The following is a 19,660-nucleotide window of genomic DNA, read 5'->3' as shown; positions in this document are numbered from 1 at the left end:
AGACTGTTTGCTCATACTGCATATATTTACTTTCCAGACTATGAGAAAAAAGTAATTTCATCAACTAAAAGTGTTACTGAGACGTTTTATCATTTTGCTCTTTTCAGACCAAACATCGTTATTCATGTCCCCAAGAATCTTAATGAGACGAAAACATGTTGAAATTCTTTTGGACGCCTCCAAATATTTTAAATAATATATCTAGATTTGATATTGAATCACAGGGCAAAGAAGTGCAGAAGAAATAAACCTTTTGTCTGAGACCAAATATCCTTAAGCTTTCTCTAACAAGATAATGATTGTTTTGTTGGAAAAAGTACTAGGTGGCGTTTTGTTATGTCATGTCTTATCTATCTGCACCAGGAACAATACTTTTCAAGTCGACAAGATTTCCTCCTATTCAATACGATGGCTATATATATATATATTGTAAACATTTTATGCCTATTTTTGCTATGCTTTATGTTTCAATTTCCTCCTTTCAAAAGTGCTTTCAGGAAATTTGTTGTATACCACGGTCTTACTACTGCCCAAACAGACCCAGTTCTACACATTTCCGTGGCATACAACTTTCATGGCGAATCCAGAAATTTACTTTAAAATAGTGGTGGGGTGGGGTGCGGTGTGGAGGAGTGTTCCGATTTATATTTATATTTTATTATAACAGGGGCGTTCTATGCTATTATTTGCCGATTTTTGCTTAAATTGGCACAGAATTAACAAAAATTTCCCAATAAAATATGGTTTCCAACTCCGAAAACCCTCCGAATGGATCCGCCATAATGATTGCATTTCAGACACTTTGAAAAGAAGGGGTTGCTAGCCGAGGTTCTACAGAAAAAGGGTGGTGCTAGGACATATTTGCCAATTTTTGTCAATTTTACACATAAAAATTAAACAAATTTCCCTTAAAAAGCAAGTGCCAACCTCTATCACCCACTCTGGATCCGCCACTGCATTACCATTCTACACTGTGTTGCAATCATAGTGACACTTTTTACCACCGCTTCAATCCCCACATTCGTTGCCTATTATAATAAATAATCTGTACATCTTTTCAGTGATCTATCAAAGAAAGACGAAGTCCTCATAATGTTAATTTATACAAAAAACCGGTGACATTTGAATCACTGAGTGGGTTTCAGCTTGACAGTTATGACAAGTTATCTCCTACGCATATCTCCTGCACGAATCTTCACGGAAAAAAAAAACGGCGACGAGACTAAAATGGTCACCTCGTGCAAAATGCTACTAGCCGTACTAGATTAAAAGAAGAAAACGAAGTTCTTGTAGCCAGGACACAACGCCTTACTACAATTTTTGAAGTCCAAAATTTCGTGAGTTGTGTTGCCTTTTTATAACTTTGAATACAATCAAAGCGTGTTTGGACATTGAAAAAAAATTCTTTAAAGTGAATTGTAATAGCTATTGATCAGGTTTCTCTGGCTTTGTTAATGTCCTCGCCATTCGCGATTCGTCGTTACACGTTACACTTGTCTCATAGACCATTTCGCATTATTTTGTTGTGGGCATGCTCAGTCAGTAAATTAGCGAGGCAAAATCTAACAGACGGGAAATAAATCATTGACCTCGCGGATGCTCTAAAAAATAGCACGAAAGGTTTAATACTTCATATTATATATAACTGCATACTTAACCTACAAAATGTTCTAAATTGTTTTTCTATACGACTTTTTTTCCCCATTGTGCTGCTTCTTCTGTACACTGTATACTCTTAAGGAGCTTCATGTTCAGTATTTTCCTATCTTCTTCAGTATAAAGCGTTTATCATATGGTCTTCAATAATTATTAAATAAGAGTAGGCCTTTTTGGCTTTAGCCACAAACATGGTCATACTTATTACCGACAAGAAGTGTCAAAAAGCGTCAAGAATGCTGTATTTAGAAAAAAAGCGATAAGAGGGAAAAATAGCGATCGACAAGAAGATTTTTAAATACATTTATATATTCAACTTCGTCCTCTTAAGGTAACTCCTGCCTCATATAGCATGACATGCAAGTGACATTATACTTCCTCGAGATAAGACTTGGGAGAAAACAATAGCCTCGATCACCCAGGCTCTATTCTTAATAAAAATATAGCCCGGGTTCGTTCTACAAAAAAAATTCTTAATGAAAAGACCAGTAGAACTGAATGTTTAGGGGGGTATTTCACTTTTTGTGATCTCCACTATGCACTGACGTAATTAAAGAGGTCACTACTGTCGCAAATAAAGACAGTGCAGTTTGTAACACTCACCCTATAATCTAGTAGAACAAAGTAATTTCCCTCGTTATAGTATATGTTGAGCATACTCAAAGACTATCTCGCAATAAAGACTGAGCATACTCAGACTACCTCGCAATAAAGACTAAAGTTTAAATCAACTGAGGTCAACTGTTGCAGATCACAAGGGGAACAAAAGAAACATACATTTGAATCTATTTTACCAAAGACATTTTTACTAGTGAAGCATCTGACATGTCTTTCCGTTTATCTAGGATTCGTATTTCCATCTTACTATAACTGGTCCTTTCTTATTAAATTCCAAATTCCTTTTTTGGTCTAGTATAGAACCGTAAACCAGTTTCCAGTATATTCAAAGTAAAAATGGCGGATGTACACACACCGTCGGTCCTGTCACTAACAGTAGACTTCCTTATATTACTGCTACCTCTATTATTGACATTCCTTAACCATTACTTCTGCTATTCCCAAAAGTAGATTTTATTCTTATTACATTGTGTTCATCTTCTTTATATCAGCTACATATACGTCCACCCACCCCTTTTTTTCTCCGTTTACTATTACGACTACTACTACCTTTTGCCAGAATGTGCGTGTTATTTACAATGCTGTCGTACAAATGACATCTCCAGTCTGACTCATCGATTCTTAGCGTTGATTATGGGATCTGAACCCTTCAATTACCCACAAATGAAGGAAATATTCCGTTGATTTAGTTAGGAATGGGATTTTTGTCTCATCTAATGAGGGGTTAAATGGCTTAATTTTGTCAATAATCAAATAGATAGATCCAAAATGAGCTTTAAGTTATAGGTTCACCCAGTAATGTTTTGACAAAGGCTATTATTCAGGTTCTGTTTTTACTATTTAACATCGCAGGGGACACAGTAAACATGATTACATATAGAAAATTATGGAAAATGCCAAAACACATGTTTATACGTTTCAATTTCAGTTTTTATGAATTATGCTTTACATTTTTTTTCATCTTGGATCTAAATGTTATCCTATAAAAGGTACGCAATCCGCCAGCTTGATGAATACTTACTTTCGTAATTACGTAGAAATGCATTGAATGTGGATCATTTCAAATTTTACTTCCAGTGTTAGTGCAAATTGTCTTTCAAATTGACAATTTGTCTGGAATTTGTTATTAAAATTCTCTTTGGTATTTCATCGGTAACGTAAGTTTATTCCATTAAAATTGTAGCATATTGAATGGGCACAACACATTCCGAATTCCGAATCTATGTCAATCTGTAACGTTTTGTGTAATTGATTTACTGGAACCTGTACACGTATATTCTTTAAATAAACATATATCGGTTGTATGCGGAATTTGTGATTCTATCTGTAGGGGATATTGCATGAATGAATGAACCGCTTTTATTAAAACAAATACGGTACAAAACTCATGAAATACAATTATATATCGTAAGTCAGTGGTAGATCCAGTGTGTGTGTTGGGGGGGGGGGTTTGTACATGAATGGCTAAAATATGACAAAGTGGTCATTGTTCACCGTGCCGCTATGGTGATATACCGTTGTATATCCGCCAATGCACCCGTCCGTCCAGCCGATAACGCTTGTGCTCGTGTACGCAACTCCTCGGAAAACGCTTGACGGATTTGGTTCAAATTTTGTAGAAATTTAAGATATGTAAGCAGGGGGTCTGGGGGCGTGAGCCCCAACAAGCTGAGCGTAATTTTCAAATTCGAATAACATTTTTTTCATTCAGGTAACAGCTTTGACCATCCATTTTAAAACTTGTTAAATGTTTAGAGGAAGGTGTATAGGTTAAAAGAATCACAGCCAGCTTTAATTTTTTTCTCTCGTTTTTCTTTTTTTTTTTTGTTTTTTGCTCGTCAAGCCTCTTTCATTGAACCGACATAACGCAAGCATAAAAGAACCTGTTCGACGGTAGAAACATCATTAGTTTCATCTGAAATTAGGCTAAAACAGTTTGCAGAATTACACTCATCGACGATATGCTTTCTTAACTGTTGGTCACAAATATGAATTAACTCATTCTGTATCTGGTTTGATAGATATCTAGCGTTTGGGGGACTGCTTTGTAAGTAGTCAGACAAAATCCTATCATTTTCTGTCCTAAATTTGGTAAGAGTAATGAAATTACTTTTATCGCGGTATGACCACGTAGGGGAATATTCTGCTTTCCACACAAATAAGTAGTCTTTAAAATACTTTTCAAGAGAGCCCTGTTTCTTAATATTTTATTTTGAAATGAGCAACTCAACAATGAGACAATATCATCCCTTTTACCTTCAGAAATTTTCATAAAATGTTCACTCATTTCAATACACTTGTCCTGACCAGGTTGGCCCAAGTGTCGTTTTATCAAAATTTGTCAAATTTGCCCAATCATTTACAGGGGTTCTTACAAAAGCATTATCGGAAGTATTGAATAAAACGCAATACAAACAAATCACTGCATTTGATTTTAACCAAGAATAGTGATGGAGCCATGTTCGATTAAAACCCCTTTTCACTCCCCGAATTTATGTAAGAGGAAATACAAACGAATCGGGAACAGCCCATTTATTTTTCAGTAGAAAGAACCTTCCCCTTGTATGATGCAATATCAAAGTTTTGTTGCTGTAATAATTTAGGCCCTAGCGTATTGTCTACACACTCAGTACTACATTAAGCAGGACGAGCAGACATATCTGGCTCCGACAAAACTTGAGGTTCTATAAATCCTTTTTTGTTTGTTTGTTTTATTTTTTTTGCTGTTTTGAAAAGTATTATAATTTACTTTGTCCTTTGCTCAAAGTATGTTCTGATGAAGAGGGATGACTTCTCTTCATTTTAATTTACATGTAACAATAACTTGAAGATGATAATGTTTTAATTACGAATCGTCGATTAAAGCGTGTTTAACTGAGACGCATATTTGTCACGTCAACGTCGTCCTTTTAGGTTTTACAAAGTTCAAGATCAACACACAGACGCTTATTTATTTGAACTGATCTTGAATAGAACTCGATCTTGAACCTACAGAATTCGAACTTAAACACCACAGTTACATTTAAATGACCATCAATATTAATTCTAGATGTGGTTGTTACAAGCAAATTGTTGTAAATGAAAAGCCAAGGTTGTGAAAAACTAAAAAAAAATGTTAAAATAATTTGAAAGCACATGCTTACACTGCTTTAATGATGCTACGCCACTACCGTAAGTCGTGGACGGACAACGGTGTACATGTACAATGATACGAAAGTATTAAGGTGAGGCTGTATCAAATGTAGACAGTCGGAATTACTCGGCCATTTCCGCTACGCTAAAAAATAACCTCGGATGCAGGAAGGAGAATTTCTACTTGAAAACATTGCCGGAATTGTAGCCATACGCGACTTAAAGTAATTCATTCCACCAGGTGGCGCTTAAAAACTGGTTAGATATCGCAACAAATAAAGAACAATAATTAGTCAAGAATTTTGGCGCAAAGCAAGCTAGGAAAAAAAAGTAACGATACAAATTTAAACTAGTAAAACTATAATTTTAGATCGAATCGGTCAAAATTCCGGACAGATTCTTACGCCTAGTGCCTCAGAGGTTTTCCTTTGGTGTAACTAGAAAGGCAGAGGAGTTCCGATTGAAATGTAGGATCAACCTTAAAAGTAAAATATGTTTCTGCATGCATCTATATAATACGTTATTTTTACTATAATTACGCTCACTCAGCCTTTCAAAGGCCAAGAAAGCAGAAGACAGCCATCAAGTACGAAAAAACATCGTTAAGTTAATATTATCTAAAGAGGAAAATACTGTGAATATGTTCCTGAATACCATTTATTGTACTTATTTAAACTCGCTTAAGAACCGAACATGGGAAGAGAGTTCAACAGGCTCCCGAATTGGTGTAATGTTTTCCTTACTTCAATCCTTAAAACGGAAACCAAAGAACGATAAACTCAATTCAAATCGGTGCACATTGAGTGAAGACAAATTTTATCATTAAGTGCAAGCAAACCAATGTGAAAGCGTCACGATTTTAAGAAATAAAATCTTGAAAGCGGATAATTGAACTTAGTGAAATAAAATGAATGTCTGTAATGATTCTATATTCGTTTAAGTGACTCCGTACTTTCAATTTTCATCTTACTGTCAAGCAAGATGTTAAAACTCAACGAAATATATCTTTACTTGCAGACCTCTGTACTTTGTCAACTTCTCTCCATTGTAATCGCAGCCCTTTCACCATATATATACATATTTGAATTTTCCGATATTTAAGGGTAGTGGAACTTTGTAATTATGGCAGCGATTGCTCTTATTTCAAAGCGCTGTGGGTAGATATTTTGTATTTTCTTTACATTGTACTTTGTATTTATTTTATATAATTTAACAAGTTTTATGTAAACAATGTATCCTACCTCTTTTCTTGGGTTTGGAAACCTAATTTTGCAGGATTTTGAAAATGATTTCGTGCAAAATTCAAAAACATTTATGATATGAATACTGCATTTTTTCAGTATGATATACACGTGTTTCACAATGTGGACAAAAATTAGCAAATACAAAAGCAATAGTCTGGAACCCTGCCAAAGTCTATGATTCCGCGCCTGAGTATTTCATGGAACCCTGCCAAAGTCTCTGATTCCGCGCCCGAGTATTTCCTGGAACCCTGCCAAAGTCTCTGATTCCGCGCCCGAGTATTTCCTGGAACCCTGCCAAAGTCTCTGATTCCGCGCCTGAGTATTTCCTGGACCCCTGCCAAAGTCTCCGATTCCGCGCCTGAGTATTTCCCGGACCCCTGCCAAAGTCTCTGATTCCGCGCCTGAGTATTTCTGTACAACAAACATTGCGAATGCATCAGATAATTTCTGCTTCCTTAATCCAAAAGAGTCGAAATTAATTTGATCACTACTAAATTTGTCCATAATTTATTCATATCGAATTAAAAATGTCTCGTTTTACCGCTGTTTCTATTTCTAAACACGTCTTACATAGAGCAATGAAATTCTCTGGGATAAGAAGCTCAGACATTATTGAAATATTGACCCTTAATGGAAAATTCATAGTAATGAAAATGTAAACATTCTCGATTTAAAAAAAGATATGTTAAGGTAGTAAATCTATTAAAAATCATAGGTCTGGGTTGAAAATTCCCATAATTCAACTTTCATCTCATAGCTTTAATTATGAACCTTGCTGATACAGACAAAATAAATCAACTAAATCCGAGATAAAAAAAATAAAGACCTAGATAGTTATTTGTATATTGACGTATACAATATAATGGACAACAATAGGACTTTAACCTAATAAATAAAAGATCTGATGTCGGAAAAGGTTTGATTATCTTCACGGAAAAATAGACTGATTGAATGGCCAAACCGTCACACTGACAAAAGATATGGAAATAATGCTGCCTATACATTAATGCCAATTTCCGAATTCTAAATTAAACTATCTCAATGCGTGTGGCATCTTGCTAATTGAATAACATCTTAAGATGGTTTGGATACAAAAACTAGTGTTGCGAACGAACGTTTTAACTAATAAACGAAATAATCTAATTGAATATTGCAAGAAGATATTCGAACCGTACTCATAGTTCTGTAAAGAAGTGTTTTGATGTTGCCATATCGTTTGGTGATGTAAATGCTTGCAAATGTATGTATCAAAATTTTAAGTATTACCATAAGCTTTCTTTAGAGTCGACACATATATGTTCTGAGCTAGCTTTCAGTAACTTCGAGCGTTCTTTAATTAGATGTCTCATTTTGTTTATTTGTTGTATGGTAATTGGATTATTACTGAGTGAATTTTATGGTGTGTTTATTTCTTTTTTCTGTTTAGTTTTTACCTCACTTTAAAGGGGGGTGGTTAAGGCCTTACAAAAACTAGTTTAAGCCCACCGCAGACATACGCTTGTCCGCAGTCAGGAGGTGTTGGTAATTAATGTGTTTTCGTGTCTTATTTGACTTTTTAGTTTATTTAAAGAAGTGCCATCGTTCTGTTACCGTGGATTTTACCGCTTTTGTTTTCGGGGGCTTACAAAGCTTACTTGTGTTTACGTTTATTGAAAACCTTTTGGTAATCCCTGTAAGTATTTACTATTTTTATAAAGGATTATGATTATTGGGGTTTAACGCCCGAGCAGGAATATTTCATCTATATTCAGGCGATTCTTATAAAGGTTATACGATGGTGCATTTGTTGCTTTTCACCACATCTGGCCCTTATTCTGTTATTGTCTGAACATATTAACACAATGATATACTTTTACCAAAACTTGCAACACTTCACAATCCAGATCCACAAAACACTAAGGCTTTATTCATTGTATTGCAAATTGTAGAACTGTTTGGTTCTAGATTTGGTTCCTATTTCGATTTGCTTTTTTATGAGTACTTCTTGTAAACAATCTACATTTAGGTTGCGGTCTTTTGTATTTTTTTTGTTCTACTGCTGCCAATGAGAAATTACTTCTTGAAACAAGGAAGTCAGCATTAGATATCAACATCTTAAGGTTTTCTGATTTCCCTTCGATTGCTTTATGATTAACCTTGAAATGGTTTTCCTTTAATCTTTACATTACTAATCGTAATCTCATAATAATATCAGTTCCCTGTTGTAAGGAGATCTCTAGAGCCCTTTGTTAAAAGCGAATTGATTTGTTTAGTACAAAGAGATGAAGTATGTCTATTTTCAATTTAACATTTGGTACAATCTGTCCGACTTAAATATAACTTTTCATTACTACAGGCTATTTTTGTTTTTGCGAGTGAATAGTCTTTTGAAGCGCATGCGTAGATTCTTAAACGTTACTAGTCATATAAGAATACATGATAATAGTCTACCCATCTTTGATTTGTGTCTTGATGACGTTTGAAATCCATAATGATTGTAGTTATAAGAATTTATGTCGACGCTTAATTTTGGAATATTGTATAAAATTAATCGTCATTGTTTTGTCATCAATCCTGCCTGCCGTAAAAAGGATGAAATCTCTTTGGAACAGATTTAACAACTTATGAACATCCTCACTGTCTATTACATCTAAATGCCGAAACAAAAAAAAAATCTTATCAAGTACTAGATAAAAATAGAATCTTATCAAGTACTTTGTTATTGGATTTAATGATATTTCATTGGAATGTAGAATCTCCACCATATAACCTTGATCACAAGTTTCTTTTTTCATACCTTAATCAAGTCATACTTTAGTAACTTAGAGACTACTTGCAGTAATTATTTGCAATTCAACTGTAGGATATTGCCAACATAGCTACATGGAAATTTTAAAAATATTTATTGATTGAAATTCATTGGCAGATCCTGGTTATGGGATTTGGGAGTATCCAGTTGTTGAAGTACCATTTTGTTGGTAAATTTGATTCATTTTTGGTAAAAAGTGACAAATCAATAGTCTAGAACATCCCATTTTCCTGCACCTCATTTCCAAAAATATTTTTCTGGGTCCGGAGCTTAACTTAATTGAGGTATTTCATGTATTTGTAGACGAGTCTTATGGTACTATTTGGTTTCATTCTGCTTGTTACTTAAGGAGGTAGACCTAGGGTAAAGAACATAACGCTTGAAATCAGTGATATGTTTGTATCATATTCAATTTCACTAAAGCATATCAAGCTTTCATTTGACACAGAATGCAATTGGTCCAAGTTATTTTTATGCTTATATGAGATTGATGTAAAATGCTGAATACAAACTTGCAGTGATTTCTAAGAATTGTGTCCCTTACCCTAGACCTACCTCCTTATTTGGCTGTCTAAAATCATGCAGACTTTAATGTGCTAACTTACAAAAACATCACGTAGGAAAGTTTTTCTCCATACTAGAACAAGGCGGCATACATTTGCGATTACACAAGATTTTACAGTACCAAATACTTTAATATCGGTGCTTGTATATTAAGCATTCATTTTAAGACGTTTGAAATAATTTTCAATTATTGTAATTTAACCAAAGAAACGTTTTTAAACAGGCAGCGGCATAGACATATTTAAAACAAACACAAGTGAAAATTTTACTACGTTTTCAGAAATGGCGGAACTTTCCAGGAGAAGCGATTATAATATATATGTTTTTCACGGAAGGAACAAGTCCTTATAATCGTTGCAGATCAAAAATCGGGTTCTCTGTCACTCGTTAGAGAAACTCAACTCGTGAAAGACAACCCGATCTTAAATCTTCACTCATGTAAGAAGCTATTAATCTACGACGGAGAGAGGATGTTAGCTATATTGGAAATATACTCTACTCTCAATATTGGCATATCAGGTACTTGTGAAAAAAAAGAATAAGATTATTTTTAATAAAAGATTTATTCAACAAATATAATATGGGACGAACAAAAAGTAAATGTGAAATATGGATACCGGTAGTTCTGGCTAGACATATTTAAAGCGTACTTTCTTAATGACAAACGTTTGATTTCATAATTGGATAGTCGTCGCCATATTATTCTTTTTATTTTCTTCAAGGGGTATATTTAAACATAGAAAATTATTCATATTTGCTCGGTTTTCTGTTACACCTCTAGGCTCTGGTGTGCATGGTCGGTATCTCGAAGATCTGTCTGAAACAGAAGATTTCATGTTCGAAGACGAGTGTTCACTTTCTACATCGACGTATGGAGTTGACGTTGACTTACGCAGTGATGTCTTCAGTGGAGTCCTCTGTGAGTTGATATTTTGATTTTTGGTGTAGTTCCCCATATAACGGCTTCTCCAGCTTTTACTTAGGCAACAACAGCATCTGATGAATTCTCTCTTAAAGTTGATTGTAAACATCCCTGGAACAAAGGGAAAGAACTCTTATTTGGTTCCACGCAAGTTACATTGTATGGGATGTTGGATTTGGGACCTGTCTCTTCTACCTATTTGAGCTTTTATCCAACGACCCCATTTGCGAGTCTCTCGACGGAATGCCGTTGTAAACATCCCTGCAAGTAGAGAGACAAGGCCTTATTTATCAATGTTGAAGACTATGTTTGGCAGTTGGATCTCCCCCTTTTTAATCGCTTTTATTTCTTTTTATGTCATTCATTTTTGTCGGTAATAGGGGTTGTCCAGGCCTCGTTTGATGTCGCATAAATACGGAGAGAGTGATCAGTGACGGTTACAGGGTTGGAACGCCTTACCCATTTTGATGAAAAATGTGTTTAAATATGTGTAAAGTTGGGAAAATTAGCAAATAATTTCCTGGAGTCTGTAGACATTAGTCTGTATGAGTGATGGTCGTTAACTAGGTCATTGATACCTTATCGGTTGCCAAGACTTGTTCTGCACTGTCTTAGTTAAAATTACAAATATATTGGTATTAAAGTCAGTAAAGCGATGCAGTTAGCAGTTTTCGTTTCTACTTAAAAAATGAATTCAGACATAAACAACACTTGAATGACAAGTACAAAACAAATTGTATTAAGCTTCGTTAGACTGGATAGCAGTTGGAATACACAAAGGTGCATCAAATCGATTTTTCTCTATTATGAAAACAATATAAAAATATTCTATTGTCGTTTTTATAAAAAAAAATGTTTTTTTCTTGTAATACATTAGAATTATTCTTTAAAAATTTGAAATGAATCTTTTGGGAAGATAGTGACAATGCTTTGATATTGATAATGGTCTATATTGAATGCGCTATGTTTTGCAAGGAAGTAGTGCATGCGGATAGTGCTTTTGCCTCTTGCGCTAGTAATTAAGTTTAAAATAATCATAATCCTTTGCAAACAGTGGGTGTAAATAATTATAAGTCCCAAATCCAACTGACGAAATCGCTTATATACACTGTGATTCCGTAACTGACGTATTAGATTAGGCACGTATATAAACTATGATTATTCGGGAGGGGGAGGGGTAAAACCTCCCCTTCGTTTGAAAATTTCTTGCATTTTTGGAGGTAAAATCGATCGATTGACCAAATTAAACAACAGTTACACGGGTCCCCTTTTTAAATAATCGTATTTTCCAAATTACCTTGATTGGCATCTGGTATGTTGAACAACATAACTTTGCATTACCATCTAAGATTCTAGGTTATTGACAAAATAACATGCACATTTCATGGGTTGAGACCAAATTTGGGTATTTTGAACACGTCAAAGCAGATCGATCCTTTTCCATTACCATTTTTTTACAAACACGTTGATTGAAATGTTTCTACTACGTGGACACATTATTTTTTTAAACAAAATTCTCATTCTATATACAAATGTTCCAAGTGGATATTTCTGACTTACCATAAACTATCGGATCCATACAGGAATTGGAAACAGCAAACAAAAACAATCCCTTTTTAATTTTTGAATTCAATCGTTTGGCTGATTCTCTGAAATTACCAAAACATATGGAGACATCAGCAAGAGTAATCAAGGGAACCAAGATTATTGCGGTGATCAAAAGAATGTAATCCAGGGACATAGACCAGACATGGAAAACAGACATACACAACGAAGAACATAAAGTAACTAAAATCATACATACAAAGTAACAAAAGCAAATGAGCAACTCAGACTCCACTAAAAACTAGGAGCATGGACCAGGTGCACCGGTAGAATAAGAAATTTAATCAGCAGAAATAACTAAAATAGAGTAATGTCGAAGACGAGTGCGAAACTGTGCACACGTGGTTAATCTGCATGCTTTCTTGGCTTTAGTGCCATTTCGACAGCCAATCAATAGTTTTGTAGTTTAACAGATTTGCAACGTTTTATCATTGGCGTCCTATTTTGGTGAAAGGCACATTAAAATATCAATACTAGTAAACAAATTAATGACGTCAAAATTCACAAGTCACTGATTCTTTGTATTTTGTGAGTTGGCTGATTAATTTGGATAAATCATTTCTTCCTATTTGATTCAACATAATTTCTAGCTTATATTCAGATATGACTATTAGACTTGACACCTGTATGAAACGATTCTTAATATTAAATCTTTCCGTGATTGATTGTAACTTTGTTTATCAAAACAGTTCAAAAGTAATACAGTACAGCTGTTTTGCACAGAAAAAGAAAATTTGTTGCATTAGCAAAAACAGCTATTGCATTTACAAAACATATCAACTATTATCAAGATGACATATAAATAAATAAAGAATTGCATTTAAAGATTTATACCTAAGGTAAAGGACACAACTCTTACAAATCATTGGAACGGTTGTATTTAGCGTTTTACATCAACCTCGTGTAAGCATCAAAGTAACTTGAAATTGTTTTATTCTGTTTCAAATTAAAGCTTGAAAAGCTTTGGTGAAATTGAATATGATACAAACATATCACTGATTTTAAGAGTTATGTCCCTTACTCTAGGTCTACCTCCTTAAGTAATATTATAAGAAATAAGTTATGCAGTGTGGCATAATAACTACAGAGAGCATAAGTACATGTAGTTCAGTTATATTGTAAATAATTATTAGTCCTATTATCCCTACTCTCTAAAGAAAGACCAAATGTCATATATTGCTTTCTAGATTTTGTCTTCAGATAAATCAAGTATTCTAGAAGAAAAAGTACACGAATGCTGTTGTAAACAAGTGGTTTAATTTGATTTGTAATTAATATTCTGATCGGATAATTATGGTTCTCATTTGACAATCTAGGTAATTTTGTACAAACACATTTTGTACTGTTAGTCATGAATGACGATTTTTGATCGATGGAAAAGGAAAGCTATTGACCAAACTATACGACAAACGCGATGATTTTGTCATTCTGAATTGTCAACAAACGCAGACTTTTTGTACCTCGCTAGGCTTCTGGAACATGGTCATGTTGCTACAAGATTAGACATCACTACAGTTTTATGGTCATCATCATGAACTTGTGGATCATTACGGTGTATCCATCTGCACCATGAGAACCGATTTGTTTAACGTGTCATAATTTTCTTTCCACTCTCGTCAACCCCGGACTTGATTTTTTATGAACAATTTGGCGGGTGTTTCTAGAAAAGCAGAAGACGCTGACCCTACCGATTCAGCAGGGCCATCGCCAGTTTTTATTGGAGTCCGAGTTGCTGATTAGGTTTATTTCAATGTACTTAACATTTTTGTGTTTTAATTTTATTTTGTGTGTGTGTGTTTTCTCTCTGTGGTCTTTGTCCCTGGATTGCTTTCTTTTGATTTCCACTATCAATGGTTCCCTTGATGAGTCTTTCTATAATTTGCGATTTAAAATAATGTTTCTATTAAGGATAATATAATCTGACTGTAATTGTGAAGAAAATGAAGGATTTTTAGGAATGTTTTAAACATGTTAGACTGACATTAGCACCTTATGGCCAATTTTCGGTTGTTCATAAAACGAATCGCAACTGTAAAGTATGGACTGATCTAAACAAATGTGTTATCGCACAAGCGAAAGAGAGATAAGCATTTCCGGTTGAGAAGACCAATCGCTTCCCGTTTATTGTCTTCATGTAAATATGACGTTTAGATGTTTACATTGACGACGCACATGCACCCTTAATTCCAAGCAATGATCGGGGCTAACAGTAAGGCCTTTATTACAGGTCTTTAGGTCAGCACGATCAGACAGGATAAACACCTTATCTGAATAGCTAAAGAAAAGTGAAAGAGCTTTCTGTCTAGTCGTAAGTAGATTTTTTTTTTACAAATGTCAGCAGTTATCATAACACTAACTAGGCTACGCAATCTTCTTACACAGTGTTGTCACATTGTGAATGACCCAAATTTGAGGATAAGCGCTTAAGCACATTAAACCCCTATAAAAAAACTTACATTGTACGTTAAAGGAGAACAACATATTCTTAGTAGATAGCATTCAACCAAAAAAAAAAAAACAAAAAACAAAAAAACAAAGGAATTGTGAAGGTAACCGTTGCATGGAGGATGGCATAATTCAAGACAAAATTTAAGCACATACAAAAATAGTATAAATCCGTTTTGCATGATTCTTAAGCGTAATAGTACTACTAATCTTAAATAGACTACAATATTTAACTAAGAGGAAAACTAAAGATCTGTGAAGGAAGTCATTAATAAGCTGTATATCTTGTGATCAGGTCTAGACCATCAAAACTGTTATGGTCAGAATGTAATTAGGACGCAAAATGAGGCTGATAAAACACTTTAACAGACAAATGTAATCAATTCGGGACACACTAATCATATGTTATTACGTTGGAGTTTCATCTAAATTGTCTCAACTAAATTATAGTACAAAAATTGTTTTATTATCTGTTTAAATGTTTACCGTTGCCAGATTGAATTTTCTGTTGAAGAGTAATCAAGGGAACCAAGATTCAAGCGGAAATCAAAAGCATGCTATCCAGGAACAAAAACCAGACATGAAAAACAGACAAACACAACAAAGAACATACAGTAACTAAAATAGTACATACAAAGTAAATAATTGATTGATTGATTGATTGTTGGGGTTTAACGTCCGAGCAGCAATATTTCAGCTATATTCAGACAATGAACATGAAACGGATGATAAAATGAATATGAAATGATGATGAAATGAAAAACGGGATGGGACACAAGGACAGTAGGGTCGACAAATTTTGATTGCCACTAGCAAAAGGGAGGGATGGGTAAGGTCGGGCAATTTAGCCTCCTGTGGCGGAGCGCAAAGGTTCCTACTCCTATCGAATACCACAGCAGGGTTCTTTAACGTGCGAGGAACGTGGCATCTTTCCCAACACGCTGCACTACTATGGTTTGCGGTCAGGTTTTCCGTATTATAGCCTGACAACCCCAGCATGTAACACGCCAGGGGTACCCCATTCCACCACCTGGGGCACACATCCCAGTTGCTCTGTGGACAGAGCGCCTAGCCCCCGGCTAGGTTTCTGAGCACTATTTAGTCGCCTTTTACGACAAGCTTAGCGCTGCTGCAGGCCTATTCTTTTAACACCCGGACCTGCACGGGGCCAAAGAAAATAAGCAACTAAAAACTGGGAGCCTGGACCTGATACACCTGTAGGGTAAGCGTCCTCAGCTGTGCGGTTCAGTGAATTAAGCATTATGGTAAATGAAAAATGATTATATTTTTATGACTAATTATTATTTGTATTGATTTATATGAATAAAATCTATCTTAAAGACGCTGAAAAATTGAAGACAAATATGAAATCTACAAATATCAATAAAAAGTACTCCATTTTCCCAGGCTTCATATTTTAATAACCACGACTGGCACGAAAAAGTTATATATTGATAATCCAGTTATGCGCATTCAGTGTGAGCAATGCAGTACAGCTCTTGGATTGTAAAAACTTCCCACTAACACCATATACCAATATATCATACCTAATTCTCTATTGTCCCCGACGGCCCCAAACCCCACTGAGAATACCAAATTCACCATGGAAAAATCCTCCATAGAATCCCTATTGCATATTTCTTGTCAAATATTTAAATAATTAATTCTCAAATTCATATTTTTAAATTCTGTTACATTTGATATGTTATTTTCTTACTAAATTCAATATATTTTTCACATCAATAAACACTTTAAAAACTATTTTTTCAATCCTCCCCATTCAAGCTCCCCATCCCCATTCCCCCATCCCCGTCCACCATCCTCCCATATACTTTAGAAGTGTTACCAAAACACGTAATGTAGGAAACCATATAATTATGTACTTACATGTCAAACCACCACCAAGCTGATATCACGTAATAAGGCGTCCAACACATTATAAAGACACTTACTGAAAAAAGGAAACAAATTGAATAATAGAATAATAAATAAATATATGATTCGTGTCAGGGAATGGACAGATTTCTCCTATCGAGATAGGAATATGCTCTGCAGGACCTTTAGCAAATGTTTAAAATACCGACACTCAAATATTGCGATAGGAGTATTATGATTACCAACGAGTAAGACCATCAGTCTCTTTCTCTGTTTTCTAAAAAAAACCCAAACAAAACAAAAAAGATTCAATTTTCAATTGAAGTTCAAATTCTTCCAGTACAATGGAATTTAAACATAATTGATCTACCGAGAACGATTAACTCACGTGTGAGATAATCAGCATTTGCATGTCTCACTAGATATATTATACATATCACGACGAGTGATCAATAAAAGCAGAATGCGTTATTACTGCAGTGGTATTCTATATATTTTCTTGATTAAAATTTAAATAAATGCAAGGAAGTTTATTCTTTAGTTATTAACTATGAGAGACTGCCTCCCGTATAAAGATCCTTGATTTGTATTTAGCATACAAATTCTCATGTAATTAGACGACATGCCATTATATTTAGTATTTTTTGTCTTTTTGGTGATTCTTCCATAGATAAGCTGGAAAATTATTTATTTTGATAGAATTCTTTGCACCGGAAATTATTTGAAACATTTTTGATTGAAATTGGAATTACAAGTTTAAGTGAGTGATATTTTTTTCCGATAATCTTGCACCTACTTCCAGAATTTTGCAGACACTGAACAAATATAACGATATATGATATTACTCTATAATATAAATGAAGTCCACATGGCTTTATTTAAACTTTTATCACGTGTATTTATTAACCTTTTATTTCAAGCCCTTATGCTGTATGCACTGGAAAATAAGAGTGAACACGGGTGAAACTTAAGTTTATATTTTAAGTAAAAGAAAAATAAAATAAAAAGACAAACACTACGTTGATATTGTAGACACGGATCATATTTCGGTTTATATTTTTAGATATAATGAAAGTTTTCTTAAGGCAAAGGTAATGTGGTCAAAGCCAAAATGCTCTTTATGGTTTGGATGTAACAAATTAAGTATGACAATTGAGTAACAGTTTAAACGTTTTGACTCATTAATAAGTCAGATACTGTTATATGCATCCGAACAATCTTGGATTTCGAAAAGAAAAACTAATCCCAGTCATGTATTAAGTTATGTTAAAAGTACATTCTATAACCCCAAAAATATAAGTGGATTTCTAATGTTGAGATACTGGGCTAGTATTCATGAGATGAAAGAATATGCCGGCTATATAGAAAGAATTTCATTACTTGTTTACTTGTCAGAAAAGAATGATTACAGAACGTAGGCAAACATTTATATGTAGTTATTATTTGCAGTTTGCATCTGAACAACGTTTAAGAAAAGTTTTAGAATTTTCCGTGAAGATGCAATTGCATATATGTATGCAAACTAAATGCTTTGAATGTGATTTGCAAAATAGTTTTTTGTGCATATTTTTGTATATTGTTCAAATGAAAAATGCAACATATGTCTTCATATGTTCTAAAACACAGGATAAGATATGTTAAGATTCGGTGAAAATATGTTTGTACTTTTTAAAATACATGAAATCTTAAGTTGTAAAAAAACATCATTTACATACATGAAATCCTACTGAGAACATATAAATACCCTCTGATTTTTATTCAATTGTTTTTCATGAACTAATTCGTTTGTCAGAGACAAATACTTTTCATATGTTTTACATAGTGGTCCCAAACATATAAAAAGCACATGATAAATCTATGTTTGCTGGTTGCAATTTTTTTCTGTGTGGTTGAAGTTATCAAATTACGTATTGTCATGTCTGGTATGGCTACTTTATAAACAGTTTCAGCTATCTAAAGAAGAGAAACACACTAATCAGATCATTTCTTTTAATTTTGATTGTGTTTCTGCATGTTTGATAATACCATTGCTAATAGACCCTTTTTCACTGTGGGATAGTATATGAGCATGTGCAAAGCATGCTCAGTATGCACTTCCAGGAGGACAATTCTTTTATTCTACCCAAGCCAAACCTCGCGGAAGTGTATATTGAGCATGCTCATCAACTCACCACAAAGGGTCTATTCCACCTTCTGGAAGTAAAAAAATGCTTTGTTTATTTCACGATCTCGTTATAAAATTAATCGAAAGTATTAAAAAGGGAATTTAATATAAAAAATCGAACAAAATAACTGAAAATAATAGACAAAATGTACAAATTAATAAGCAACAAGAAAACTTAAACGATTCTTCTTTTTTTTATCCACGACATAATATATTTTCGACATACAATCGATTAATTGTATACCAAGGCCAGGAATTTTACAATTAAAAAAAAACGACGAGACTTCGTTTACTTTCAAAATGTCAAAATATACACTACTTTCCCTAAACATAGCCCCAAATTACCAAACAACTTTTTAAATGACATTCAGATATCAAACATTCTTCGATACCTTATATCTTACCCGGAATTTCCGTTGTATTTTGTTACCATTGATGATTTTGATGAGTATAAAATATTCATAATTCATTAATTGCAAAATTAGAAAGACTAATGACTTCCTTGTAAAATAGATACAGAATCATTTCTCAGTAAATTACATCCAGGGAAAACTGATAAGCACAATTAAGATTTTTGCTCAATAACCACTTCTTATCATGAATTTAATTTTGATAACGAGATGAGTAATTGAGAACAACTCACATTT

At 34.1% G+C, this 19,660-nt stretch overlaps 1 protein-coding gene across 3 annotated transcripts in view; it reads right to left on the bottom strand.

The window, feature by feature from the left end:
- Nucleotides 1–10,590: 10,590 nt before the first annotated feature.
- LOC148621154 (adipokinetic hormone/corazonin-related peptide receptor variant I-like) overlaps nucleotides 10,591–19,660 on the bottom strand; it is a 137,435-nt gene continuing 128,365 nt past the window's right edge. For 2 of the 3 annotated variants that reach the window (XM_088575234.1, XM_088575232.1), the window contains exons 4-6: nucleotides 16,862–16,925; nucleotides 12,485–12,573; nucleotides 10,591–11,035 (exon numbers count right to left, since the gene is read on the bottom strand). In XM_088575234.1, the coding sequence (XP_088431360.1) occupies nucleotides 10,677–11,035; nucleotides 12,485–12,573; nucleotides 16,862–16,925 (512 nt within the window). In that variant the 3' untranslated portion in view covers nucleotides 10,591–10,676. Of the gene's footprint in view, nucleotides 11,186–12,484; nucleotides 12,574–16,861; nucleotides 16,926–19,660 lie in introns of all 3 variants that reach the window. The other variant, XM_088575233.1, reaches the window with a different exon arrangement.

This window comes from Perna viridis, chromosome 3 (genome assembly GCF_037379345.1).
Source record: "Perna viridis isolate PV_CMFRI_1.1 ecotype Kerala chromosome 3, ASM3737934v1, whole genome shotgun sequence".
In the NCBI taxonomy this organism is placed as follows: Eukaryota; Metazoa; Mollusca; class Bivalvia; order Mytilida; family Mytilidae; genus Perna; species Perna viridis.
This window is presented reverse-complemented; position numbering and strand designations above follow the sequence as displayed.